The 13497-nt window shown below is 41.6% G+C and overlaps 1 protein-coding gene across 1 annotated transcript in view; it reads right to left on the bottom strand.

The window, feature by feature from the left end:
- The window catches only part of C8G (complement C8 gamma chain), a 161802-nt gene extending 153086 nt beyond the window's left edge, over positions 1-8716 (bottom strand). Inside the window, exon 1 of the mRNA XM_044066653.1 lies at positions 8441-8716. Coding sequence (XP_043922588.1) covers positions 8441-8578 — 138 coding nt within the window. The 5' untranslated portion in view covers positions 8579-8716. The remainder of the gene's footprint in view (positions 1-8440) is intronic.
- Between the last annotated feature and the right edge of the window lie 4781 nt (positions 8717-13497).

The following is a 13497-nucleotide window of genomic DNA, read 5'->3' as shown; positions in this document are numbered from 1 at the left end:
TTTTTTATTTTTGTTGTTTTTATAAGTTCGATGTTTGAAGACATCAACTATATGGTGTCGACCATATGGTGCTCGATGTTTACAACTGTCAATCTTATAATACAGACCCATGGGAGCTTGCTGTTGCCCACCAAAGAAATTCCTTTCTGAGGCAAGGAGTTATAGGTAGAAGAGTTTCCAGGACTTGAGAGTGTTGACACCAAAGGCTGTTTAGGTACCATTAAAGTTTCCTCATATGCAGTCTGGCATATGGATTGAGTAGTATGCAAGATGGCATGAACCCCAGAGCTTGCAGGACCTTCCTTACAGATAACTGGGGCCTGGTGGTTAGTTGAAAGAAGTAGGCTGTCAGGAAAATGTGTTTCTCTGGTGTAAGGTATGCCATCTGGGATGCTGTGTCCAAACTTGCTCCCAGAAAGAATATCCTTTGGGTGGGCACCTGTTTGGATTTTTTTTTTGTTGATTGTGTACCTGTGGGAGGTTAGTAGGGCCTTTACAAAGGTGCTTGAGCAGCTTTTCCTGGCTGTCTGCCTGAATAAGGCAGTCATCTAAGTATGGGCAAATTTTAATATTTCTTTGTTTGCAAAAGTCAATGTCCGGAGCCTGACATTTTGTGAAAACACTGGGAGCAGTAGATAATCCAAAGGGGGGGGGTCTATATCAGATGCATGAAAAGACTTCAGCGCGAATGCTCACATGAGCGAAAATGCCGGGAATCAAAACTGTGATTGTGGGGTCATGTTACAGTGAGGAGTGAGATATTTGCCCTTTCCTCACTGTAGTGCGACCACAGAGTTGGAATATATAGTTAGCGGGGGGGGGGGGGGGCGCAGCCACCCACAATAGCAAGTTTGATTACTGGCATTTTCGCTCATGTGAGTGTTCACGGTAAAGTCTTTTCGGGCTTATAATATAGACCTGCCAAAGGGAAGTGCAGAGAACTGAAAGTGTTGAGATCCTGCCCTGAAGCGGAGATATTTCCTGCATGATTTCCTGATAGGAATGTGGAGGTAGGCCTCTTTTAGATCTAGGGTGGCTAGCCAAGCATCCTTGGAGACCATGGGTAGCAACTGCTGGAGGGTGAGTATTTTGAATTTTGGGATCACCAGGAAGGTGTTTAGAATGGATAGATCGAGGATGGAGTGCCAGGTGCCCTCTTTTCTGGACAGCAGAAAAAGTCTGGAGTAAAAGTCTTGGCTATCTGTTCTGCAGGAACTTGCTCTACTGCTCTCATAGAGAGCAGGGAAAGGATTTGCTTTTGAGCCTCTGTCCACTGATTTGGTGGTACATCTGGAAACCCTTTTGGGGTTGGAAGGGAAATTTGTATCCCTGAGACACAATGTTCAGAGCCCATTGGTCTTTGGTAATGGTGGCCCAGGTGCTTGAGTGAAAGGAGAGTTCTCCTCCTAGGGGTAAGTGAAGGTGGGCAGAGGGGGGGGTGGAGGAGGTGAGTCATTGTGAGTTCTTACCATAAGGGGATGGCTCAGAACTCTCTGGTTTTGAAGTGGAAGTAGTCCACTGCTTAATCCACTGCTTAGATCTCTGCATTCCCCTGGGGCTGCTGTCTAGGGGGTCTGTTTCCACGGGGGCCTAGGCTGGGCCGGTTTACTCAGAGCAGGAAAGGACCAGTGCATGGAAAGACAATGCCTGCTGAACCTAGGGGGCTGGACCTGTATTTATTTATTTATTTATTTACTTATTTATTTATATTTGTTGACCGGGAGTGTCTGACTGGACATAGGTCCATTTTCAGTGGAGGCCTGGGGAGAAAAGCTCCACAGTTAAAATAAACAGACAGTAGTTACATTGGATTACATAGCGATTAACAATTTACATAGCAATTACTTACAACATATTTACAGATGAAGAACATAGTACATCAGTAGACAACTAGAATCTTTATCTGTGAAGTACATAACAGACATTAACAAATGTTAAAATAAGAAGTTCCTGCTGTATAAGTACTAGGCTTATGAGCATCTGAGCTTGCTATAATCAAGGTAGTTAGTGGAGTGGAAAGAAAGGTAGTGGTTGGATGGGGTGGGTGATATTAGAGTGGAAGTTGCAAGGGCATAGCCAGCATGCTTTTAGGTGCGCTTTTAGTAAAGTTTTGAAGTGGGTGCATGATGGTACGGAGGTAATTGTGCGTGGGAGGGAGTTCCATAATTTGGCTATGGCGCAAGAGAATAATGCTTCACCAGCAGAGTTATTGGCTTTAGTGATCTGCAAGTGATTTTTGTTGCTGGATCTTAGTGGTCTGGTGGTGCGATAGGGTTTGAGTAGATTCTGGAGGGATGGGACATTTAGTGGATGGTTTACTAGTTTGTGGGTGAGTGAGAGTTGATACCATTGAAGGAGGTGAGGGAGTTCAAGCCAGCCCAGTTCAGCAAGTGAGAGACAGTGGTGACTACGGTAGGATGCCCCTGTGGCGAATTTGGCAATTTTGTTGTAGCAGGTCTCTAGCTTGTTTAGATCGCATTGCCTTAGGTTGGTATATATTGGAGTGGCATAAAGTAGGGTGGAGATAAGGTGGGAATTTGCAATTGAAATCTTTGCTGTTTGGTGAGAAGATGCTTATTTCTGTATAACTCTCCTAGTTTTTTGTGGACTTTTTTTATGGTCATGGATATATGAATGTCAAATTTTAGTTTATTGTCTATTTCCACTCCTAGCAATTTGGTGTGTTCAGTTGGGTATATAGTGGTGTTGTCTTTTGCTGTGATGTTAAAGTGAGAGTTGTTTTGAGTATGTTTGGTGGGTTGGAAGATGAGTAGTTTAGTTTTGTTTGGAAAACAAAATTTCTGTAGGAAATCCTTAACTGTTTGCATAGATTTTGCTTTTTCTTCCATCTTTTTTAAGACTTCTTCTGCCTTAGTGCCAAATAATTTATCTTTGTGCAAGGGGGCATCCAACAATTTAGATTTGACATGGTCTGGCAGGGGTTGTTCCTTAAGCCATGCATGTCTCCTAATTACAGACCCAGTGACTGCTGCCCTGCTAGAAGCTTCTAGTGTGTCAAGACCACAGTGCAAAGTGTGTTTAGTTACTTGACTTGAAAGGAAGGCATTTTTTGTTTAAGGAGTTCCAAGGTATGTTGCTGAAATTTCAGCATATGGAACTGACAATTTAGTGCCCTTATAGCAAGAGTAGCTGAGGTGTATACTTTTTTACCCCTTCTGTCCAATGCTTGGGAATCCCTGTCTGGGGGGGTGGGATTCTTAGCAGATGTTGCTTTATCCCTTTTGGCCCTTGAAAAGTGACCTCAGGGTCAACTGCTGGATTCTTAAAAAGATATTTGTGTGAGTCAGGGACTCTACCGAACCTGTCTAGCTTTTTGGGAGCAGGAGGTAGGGCATCAGGAGTCAAGCTGGATTCAAGGAAAATGTCATCCACAATGTCCAGGACTGGGGGGATGGCCAAGGGTCTGTATTGTGGAAGATCTAGGAATTCCCTGAGTCTCTTTTTAGACTGAGGGTAGTCCTGACTCTCCCATTGGAAATGCTCCCTTAAAGTATGCAGGGTTTCCCCAAAGGAAAAATCCTCTGGGGGAGAGGCTGAAGGAATGGAGTCCTCTGCATCAGAATCCTCATAAGTGGAGAGGGGTTGCATGTCTTCATAGTCAGATGTATCAGATTCAGCTGACTCTTGTTCAAACAAAACTACAGGGGACAGACCTCTTTTCCTTTTTTAGGGGGTAGCTTAGCTTCCCCTGATCAGCATGATAAGGTCTTCAGCCATTTTAAGCATTTAAGACTGAGGCAAGGTAGCAGGCACCTGAGAGTGGGTCGTCGGTTTCTTGGGTGTGGTTCGAACCCTGGGCCTAAGAAACTCTGTCATTTTTGAAAGAACGATAGTTGTGAAAGAAGACATAGGTTTGTGCCGAGATTCGGTAGTGCGAAGAACTTCCTCTGAAGCCGGTGCCTGTTCAGCGGCTCCGGACCCAACCAAGGTAGAGACAACTGCAGGATGGGTCCAGAGGACTGAAAAATACTCTGCAAAGATGGGCAATTCATCTAACTAAGGAAAAATGTTAATACTTTGCAGCCTGCAGAAGGCTATCACTGGCCTAGACATGTTATGAATATCCTTGAACCAATGGATAACCCAAAAGGTAATCCAGAGTAATGCAGAGAACTGAAAATGTGATCCAGACACAGAAAACCTTAAGAAATGTTTGACATCTGGTGCTATAGGAATGTGATGATAAGCATCTTTTAAATCTAGAGTCATTAAAAAAAGTTGAATAGGGAATGAGAGGTAACAAGTTTTGAAGTGATAACATTATGAACCTTGGAACTTTCACAAACTGATTTAGAAAAGATTGATATAGGACTAGTCTCCATAAGTATTGTTTCTTTGGTACCAGAAGCATTCTTGAATAAGATATTTCTCTTTTCTGAGAAAGAGAGACCATTTCTATCACCCTCTGAGTTAGCGGACATTGAATGGTTGGGGGGGGGGTGATCTGGCAGATGAGGAATCCCCTGAAAAGGAGGGAGATTCCCACTTCCATCTGTATCCCTGATAAATCACTGTCAGACTCTATATGTCTGAGACTGTCTGTGGTTAAAGGGAGAGAAATGGAGGCCTAGATTTTGGGCAAGAATTACAGGCTTGCCAAGTCATTCAGACTTGCTAGATTGTCCTTGTTTCTGGGGATCTTCTCCTTTCTTTTGGAGCCCCTTTGTTATTTATTTTTACAAGTCAGATTACCAGCAGCTTGCTTTTTCTGCTCATTTTGCTTTTTGTTAAATGTAGCAGAGGTAGCTGTAAAACCATTGACAAATATGTGAAAGGAAGACTGAAAAATTGAAGAAACTCCCTGAATTCGCTTCCTTCTCTCATCACATTTTTTAAGGACTACTGCAGCAGAGGATCCAAACACAACTTCTCAATCTAAGGGAGAATTTAAAATTTCAGCTTTAACACATTCAGGAAGGTTTTGTGTATGAAACCAAGCAAACCTTCTTATAACCATTCCAGCAGCAGCTGTGAAAGTGTCATCAGCAGAATCATAAGCACACTTCAGAGTGTTTAGTCACGCGAGACAAAGAAGCAATTACATTAAGATTAGTTTTTTCCTCAGAACAGGGAAAAGAAGCTATATTCCTCATATTTTCAAAAGACGCAAGCATAAACTTTCACATGTGAGTTTAACAATTAAGAATTCTAAAAATCAGTGCTGCAGAAGAAGACACTTTTTTTCTCAGATCTTTCTATGGTTTTCTCATCCTCATCAGAAGTGGGGTTAGCATTTACCAGATGTTTACTAGCAGCAGGATTTACCAAACAAATCACTGCAGATCAGACCTGCTTTTAGATAATAAAACCTTAAAAGACCAAAGAAGTTTATACAATCTGTTTGCTTTATTAAGGGCAACAGGTTGGCTATTGGGCAAGTTACAGGCTATAATAAATATACCCTCAAATGATGAAAGAACAGGAGGAAATGGTGCAGGTTCAGGAAATTCTAGTTAGTGACAGTGGTAGATGATTATGTTCTCACTAAAACATTAAATTCTTTCTAGATATTCAGAAAAAAAAAATAATTTCAAGAGACCATCAGAATAGACCCTCTCATCAGAATCAGAGACCTGAAGAGACAAAACAGAAGTTGTCCCTCACAGCTGTTTAACAGTTCAGTGTCTTGATCCTCAGACAGTGAATAATGCCTTTTTATTTTACCAGAAACCCCTGCACTGGTGGGGTCAAGATCCTGAACTAAACTCTGAGCTAAGTCCAATAAATCACTCCTACCCAAAGTAACTGACACAGCTGAAGACATATATCTAACCTCTTGCTTTATTTTTACAGTAATTTCTGAAGAAGCAAACCTACTTTTAACAGGGAAAACATTCCTAGGGACAGGCATTCCATCCAGCCAGGCAGACACATATTCATTTCTCCTTCTTCAATGACCAACAAGAGTGTTTCTCCCTTGCTCGCCATTGGCACTCCAACAGCCACTGAAGATATGTCTATTCTCTGGTCAAAGTTGGCTGTAGGTACTACACCAGAGGGAACCATGGAAAAGGTGAATGGTCTGAGGAACCAGAAATGGCCACAGCAGAATCACCCATCTTCATACAAGGCAGTTGAGAATCAATCATGCCAAGGCTGCATAGCATTTTTTTTCTTTTTGAGGTGGGGAGGAAGAACTGAGAATGTTAGAATGATGGTAGAATGTTCTATGGTGAAGCCAAAAAAGATGCCTGAATCCCAGGGAAGTCTGGCAGCAGTAGTTGCTAAAACAGGTAAGTATGAAACATTTTTTTCCACCAAAAACACATGGAAAAGCACTTTCGCTTTTGCCCTAAAAATAATAAAACAACTTTTTACTTTTGAGGAAAGGAGTTAAAACTAACTTAAAATTTAAAGCTGTTTTTTTTTCTTTGCTAAAAGTTATGATCCTGCTAAAACATTACTAAAAGTCATTTAAGCTATAAAACACTTTCCTAGCTTAAAATTTGTAATTTCAGAGAAAATGTTCAGTTTCTATCATCAAAATAAAATATGGAAAGGGAACTCTGCCCAGCAATGGCAAAGCATTAGCCGACCATCAATCCTCAAAAGCGTACAAGAGGAGCACTGCTCAGAGTCAGTAGAGCCCTAAAGGGCTTAGGACTAAAACTTCCCTTTTTCCTCAGCTCTGCATGAGATGATTAACTGTAACAGTGATTAAATAATGAACATCTAAAAGATCCTGGGTATGTAATATTTTCTTCCACCCCATCTCACTCATGACTTTACTTGGCTCATACCCCTCAACTTGACCTGCCAGAGTTAAGGACAAAGCAGAAAAATAATATTTAGGGAAATGGCTCCAAATTACAAATACTTTTCCATTTGACTTACAGCTACTCAAACACAATTTCCCATTTTGGAGGGATGGAGCAAAAGTTGAAGAACAAATTGGGGATGCCCTGCAAAAATCTGGACAGTTGAGATGTGCTGGTCCTGGAACTTCTTCATCACCATCAATTCTTGTGACTCACTTGTGATTTCATAAGCAACTTCCCTAACAATTCTGCTATTATGCTGTAAGGAAAGGTACCAGAGAATAGTATTGTCACCCCATGTCAGACAACACACAGCACAAACATCATTGCGCTTGATCTGTTGTTCACACATACCAGGCCACCACTGAAAAGTGAGGATTGCTACAGCAGTTTCTACTAAATTTCCTGATGCCATGAATATTGGGTGTGAATGTAGAAAGTCATGATGGTTAGGCTAAGTCTGTTTCTGTCAGGAAAACAAAAAAGGGCTCAGTAAACTGTTTAAGAATAGATATTTTAAGGGAAAATGTTTTCTGTATCAAATAATGCAAAGAAGAACTGCATCAGAAACAGAAAATGCAACACAGAATGGTTCTAGATATTACAGTTGTTAAAGTTTTTCTAGTATGTCACTGCATCTGCATTGCCACTGTCAGAATTTTGACCTCATTATTAGAGTTGTGTGATTTATAAAAAAGCAGCCAAACAAATCATGTTTAACTGATGCCTATCTCTTCAAGTGGCAAGATTTTTGACAACTCCTTCTCACTTCTGAGAAATTAGCAAGTTAAAAATTACATAGTTCTGCAAGCTGGAGTAGCCTCAAGAGACAACTGCGCAGAGCCATATGAGTATGGGGACAAAATTCCTACCGACCCCAGAACAGGTAAAATTTACACTTTATGTGAACCCCTAGTTCATTAGACAGTTGCAATGTGGCACAATGTAGGGCACATTTAATGTCTTTTTTCCAAAACAGTGATAAGTCATACATAGTTCAGATAAAAAAATATACATGTGGAATGGACATAAAGCCTGATGTACCTTGGTATGCTAGAATATGCTAAATTTAAAAAAGTCAAATGGAGACGGGGAACATAACAAAGCAGGTTTAAATAGCTAAATGGATGATATGGAAAAATGAAAATATACAAGGTGATTTTAAGTAGTCTCTCTTTTTGTATTCTGTTAGAAAGCAGTGTTGCATTCTTCTCTTACCTTCAGACTATACAATTATAATCCATAATCTTTCTATTTGCAGTGTGCTAATTCCTGTTATAGCACATTGTTTGCGTAAATGCCTTTGTACTCAGAAACACAAGCAAGCAAAACAAGAGAGTTAAAATTTCAGCTTCATGAGGAGAGGCTCTAAGTCAAATGTAACATTCTAACAGCTTTCTGTACAGATTACCTGGGCTTACAAAAAATGCAAATAAGTATGAACACAATGCCACTTATGTGACAGATATTTTTTGTTACTAGTATGTAGCCATATGGCACTTACACCACTCAATATAGTAAGCTGAAAAATGTAAATCTGACCTGTTTATTTTATAGTAATAGCAAATGTAGCACTAGTAGTCTATGATACAAAAATCAGCATTATTAACAATAGTTTCTGAATAGAGATAAAAGAATAGTCAGACCATGTTATGTCTTACCCGTTTAGGATCAAAGTTCTCTTGTGGCTTGATGCTGTCAATTGGGCTTGGAACATTTGGGGGACGCTTCTGTTTCTGGCCACTAATTACAACAACACTCAAAATAATCAGAAGCAAAACTCCCTTTGTAGAGTGCATGATGACTGACTAGTAGTCAACTTATTTTTCCAGTTTTGGTTTTGAAGTTAAGGAAATTAAATTTAATGCATTAAAGCAAACCTCTGTCTAGTTCTGGCTGCTCCAGAAAACAGTGCATATCTGCAAATAAACCAGATATTTACTCTGCTTCAAAGTTCGAGCAAACATTAGATAACTTTTTAAAGAGGTACACCCATGCTATTCATCCCCTTGTTTGTGAAAAAAAAATGCAATTTTTGCTGTTTACATGGTTATTGAAATGACATGTCTGCAAAAGGCCTGAATATAGAGATTGTTAAGCACTGCTTCCTTGAATTTCTACTTTCCTTAAACCTGTTTCCATTGGAACAAATGTCACTGTTGCACTTGTTTAACTTCTGTGATGATACAAGATAGCCCATTCTGATTCAGGAGATATAGCTTTAGTCTGACTTCATGAAGCACCACACAAAGAATTCCTTGGGTACTTCCATATTATAGCTGCCTTCATGAAATACCAGAATCTATAAGTTTATGTACCAATTATTTATGTGACAAAGTTGATTAATAAGATCCTAAAGTAATTTCTTCTGTTGGAAATCATGCCGTAGCTGAAATGGGTCAGTACAAACAGTAATAAATAAGTAAATAATGACATCCATAGCGTATCCTTCACTTGGTTGCTTTGTTCTTCTGCTGAATAGTGCTAAGGGAGTTTTCAATAGGTGCAGAGCGTATAAACCACACACACACACACACACACACACACACACACACACACACAGACTCGATCAGCGGACAATAAACTCCACCTCACATACAAAATTAAGACTTGTACACTCCAGATGATAAACATGTAAAGTAGGCACAGAGAACCGAAATGAAGACTCAAACACACATTGCAGTAACATGTTCTTAATATACCGAAGAGTCGACCACTCCTCAAAACACATTTGTCCCTGATTTTACCTAAGATTATATACTTCTCCCTCTTAAAACATTCAAGTATGTGACAAGGCAATGTGAGCATAGTCATGAAACATTATAGATCATTTCAGATAAGGACTTCCTATGAAATGTACTCTTTATGTAACTATATTACCAAGGCCACTATAATAAGGAAGTACCAATCTTTGTATGTTTAATAAAACGTACTAAATATGTGACAGTCAGGACTCAAATACCAGAAACTGACTAGTCATCACATAGTACTGTGCAAAAAATAACTCCATATAAAAAAAAAAAAGAAAGAAATGCCTGGCGTTCAATCAGGAAGGAAAAACGGTCATTGAAGACAGGCAAGTGTATTGTACATGGCTGAATAACAATGCTTTCAAGTTCTGCTGGATACTACTGAACATTATGTTCTGAAATAAGGCAAATCAAATATAGGTTCATAGGTAGGTACTAAGCTATCTGCCCGAAGGCAGCTTTTCCAGGTTTTTATTTATAGCCCCCGAGTATGATTTTGTGTATTTATATGTATCTTTTGCCAGTGCTAGTTTAGTAGGTCTATGTGAGGCTGGAGGTGTGGTGCAAGTGTTAACCTTCTCCTCATGACTGTGTGTTCCAGTCTTGGGTGGAGAGACCTTAGCCTCCAGTTTGGCTGTATAATTGCAAGCCTAGCCAGAGTGTGTCAGCTTTCGCCACCCCATTGATTAATTAACTGAGCCTCTGTCAAGCAGAGCCAATGAAGTGATCCCAGGAGTGTATTTTCTGTTACCCATCCACTCGTCAAGGTTTCTCTTGAAGAGTGTTAGTGAGGGTTTTGCCTAATGTAGTTAGGAATTTTGTTCCAAAGCATGGGGGAGTCTCTGTGACAGGAATCTATCCCTCCAGCATGTTCTGTTTTATTGTTGTAGCAAGTTTTAGCTCATTAGAGCTCGTGGCTTGCAGTAACTTGGATTTCTTTAGGTGGAGCATGTCCATCAATTTTGAGTTGGACATGGCTTTGTAAGTCAGGCAGAGATCACCTCTGAGCAAGCGATATGCCACTGAGCCAGCCGGAGTTTTTTCAGTCGGTCTGCATAAGACATATGTTTGAGGCCAGTAATCCTCTTGGTGAGGTAATTTTGTGGTCTTTCCAGCTGTTGGAAGTGTCTTGTGAGGTACATCCCAAATGGGGCATTGTACTCTATGATGGGTCTGATGAGTGACTAGTAGAGGGGCACTATAACCTCTTTATTTCTAGATGCGAACCCTTTAGTAATTAGATGGGCCACATAGAAGGATTTCCTAACTACTTTGGCAATATGATTGTCAAAGGAGAGATTACTATCTACCTGGGTCCCCAGATCTCTTATTACCTCTTCTGTATTAAGGGGGCTGCCACCTATGTGGTAATTTGTGGGTGTTTTGTTTTTCCCAAATGGGATGACTATGCATTTTATGGCATTTGGCCTGAGGCCATGAGTTTGACACCAGGTGTCCGTCTCAGTAAGGCCTTTTTGGAGGATGTCCGTGTCAGCCGGAGAGTCAATTATGGCTCCCAATTTGCAGTCATCGGCGAACTTGGTTAGCCATTGTCCTCCTGTGTTTGCCTGTACTTCTGAGAAGTATATGCCGAACAGTAGGGGTCCCAGGACTGAGCCTTGTGGGACACCACTTGTGACTGGTTTAGAGTCGGACCTGGGGCCTGCTATTCTTACCGCGTGAGTTCTGTCTGTAAGCCAGTTGGCAACCCATCTTGTGACGTAGGGGTTTATATTCAGGCTGGTGAGTTTTTCTATAATACCTGAGTGAGGAATGGTGTTGAACGCCTTGGCGAGGTCAAGGTAGGCTGTGTGAACCACCTTTCCCTTGTCTATGGCCTTGGTGACTGTCTCATAGAAGTCAACCGGGTTTAGTAGGCATGGTTGGCCCTTAACAAAGCTGAACTGGGTCAGGTCAAGTGTTTGGAGGTTCCCAATGTCTTTGTTAATGAGTTCCATGATGATGTGCTCCATAGCCTTGCAGACCAGGCTAGTCAGGCTTATGGGGAGATAGTTACTAGGTTCAATTGTGGCCCCTCCTTTGTGGAGCGGAATAACCGTTGCTGTGTGCCATTCTATGGGCACATAGCCTGTGGAGAGGCTGAGGCTGAACAGTGTGTTTAGGTGGGGGGGTTAGTTTGTTCTGTAGTTCGTGCAAGATGCATCCTGGGACACCATCTGGCCTCATTGATGCTGTGTTTTTGGCTTTTAAAAGGGCTGTTTTCACCTGTGCATCTGTGATTTCCGGGACACTACACTTTTCTGGTATTGTTGTGGGCCCTTTTGGAGGTGAGAGGGGGGTGAAGTTTGCACTGAATCTATCTGCCAGGATGTTGGCAATACCAGTAGGTTCAGTATATTTTGTGCTATTTTGCACTAGCTCAGAGCATATCTGCGAGTTGCCACTTAGATTCTTGACATAGATAAAGAAGGCTTTGTGGCTATTTTTCTTTCGAAGTTAGCCTTGGATGATTTCATGAGGGACCTCAGTTTCTTACTGATACTGATCAGGGATGTCTTTCCTTCTTGGGATTTGCTTTTTTTCTGAGCTAGTTTCCTCCTTCTATTGTATAACCTGTTTATGGCAGGGGTCCACCAGACTGGTTTCCTTCTCTTAAGGGAGTGAGTCTTGGTTTTGCTAGGGATGGCATGATCCATGCATCCTTGTAGGTGCTCATAGAGTGCATTTGTAAAGGTTTCTGCATCTTGGACAGCATTATCCTTTAGTGTGGGGGCTGTGAAACTTACCACCTCTGTCTTAAGTAAGGTGAAGTTTGCTTTAGAAAAGTTTTTCACTATGGTTTCCTTGGTTGGGGTGGTGGTGGGGTGTAGACATCCAGAGTGATTAGTTTATGGTCTGATCTAACCAGTGACAGGTTGACCTCTGGTGCGGAACACCTGTCGCCCATGTTGGTGATGACCAGGTCAGATATGTTTTCACCTCTGGTAGGAGAGTTTACCAGCTGATCCAGGGCATTTGATAAATTCCAGGAAGCGCTGAGCCTAGGAGTTTGTACTCAAGTAGTTTTCCCAGTTAATGGTAGTGTAATTGAAATCGCCCAATATCAGGGTGTTCGGTAGGACCTTCATGTTTTCCAGTGTCTCCAGAAAGGCAGAGTGGTGGTCCTGGGTCATGGAGGGTGATCTGTAGCAGGCCACAATTTGCATTGCAGATTTGCCCAATATTAGTTGGACATGGATGATCTTAGAGGTATCATGCTGCGCCACTAACCTGGAGGTGTAGGTATCCTTGATGAATATGGATGCACCCCCTCCTTTTGTGTTTCGGTCCATGTTCTGTAGCTGAAATGTGTGGTATGAGTTGTAGCCCGGTAGTGCTGGAGTGCTCTCTGGAGCCTTGAACCAGGTTTTAGTTACTGCACAGATGTCAACGTTCTCCATACTGAGGAGTGCTTCGAGCACATGCATTTTGAGATTTAAACTCCTGTTGTTGAGTAGCATAACCCTCATTTTTTTATTTGTGCTGTTTATGGAGGTGAGTTTGACTTTTGAGCCTTGCCTAAAAAAGGCACTATGGGAGCAGCAAGAGCCTTGGCCAGTATTCGAAAGCCTAGGGGTGACAGGTGCAAGCCATCTCTTGCAAGGCAATGCGGCCTGACGAGCATGTCATCCCAGGCTGACAGACACTGGATCCCCTTTGAATGACACCAGAAGCTTAGCCAATTGTTGAAATTTATCATTCTTTCTTTATACTGAGGTATCATTCTTGGTGAGGGCAGGATGCTACTCAGGGTCAGGGTCGTACCCACCTGGGCTACATGATCAGAGAGCTCTTCCATGTAGTCCAGGGAGGTACATCTCAGGTCATTCACACCAACATGAACAATGACAGAGTCATATTTGTACTTGTTCTGGAGTGACCTGAGTGCTTGTGTTATGTGGCAGATTCTGGCTCCTGACAGGCAGCTAACAGTAACCTTCTCCTTGTCCAGCCTAGTGAGTGGGGCA

Source organism: Protopterus annectens, chromosome 3.part1 (genome assembly GCF_019279795.1).
Source record: "Protopterus annectens isolate FY-2018-M chromosome 3.part1, PAN1.0, whole genome shotgun sequence".
Classification (NCBI taxonomy): Eukaryota; Metazoa; Chordata; order Ceratodontiformes; family Protopteridae; genus Protopterus; species Protopterus annectens.
The sequence above is the reverse complement of the archived record's forward strand: the minus strand, read 5'-3'. Positions and strand labels throughout refer to the sequence as shown.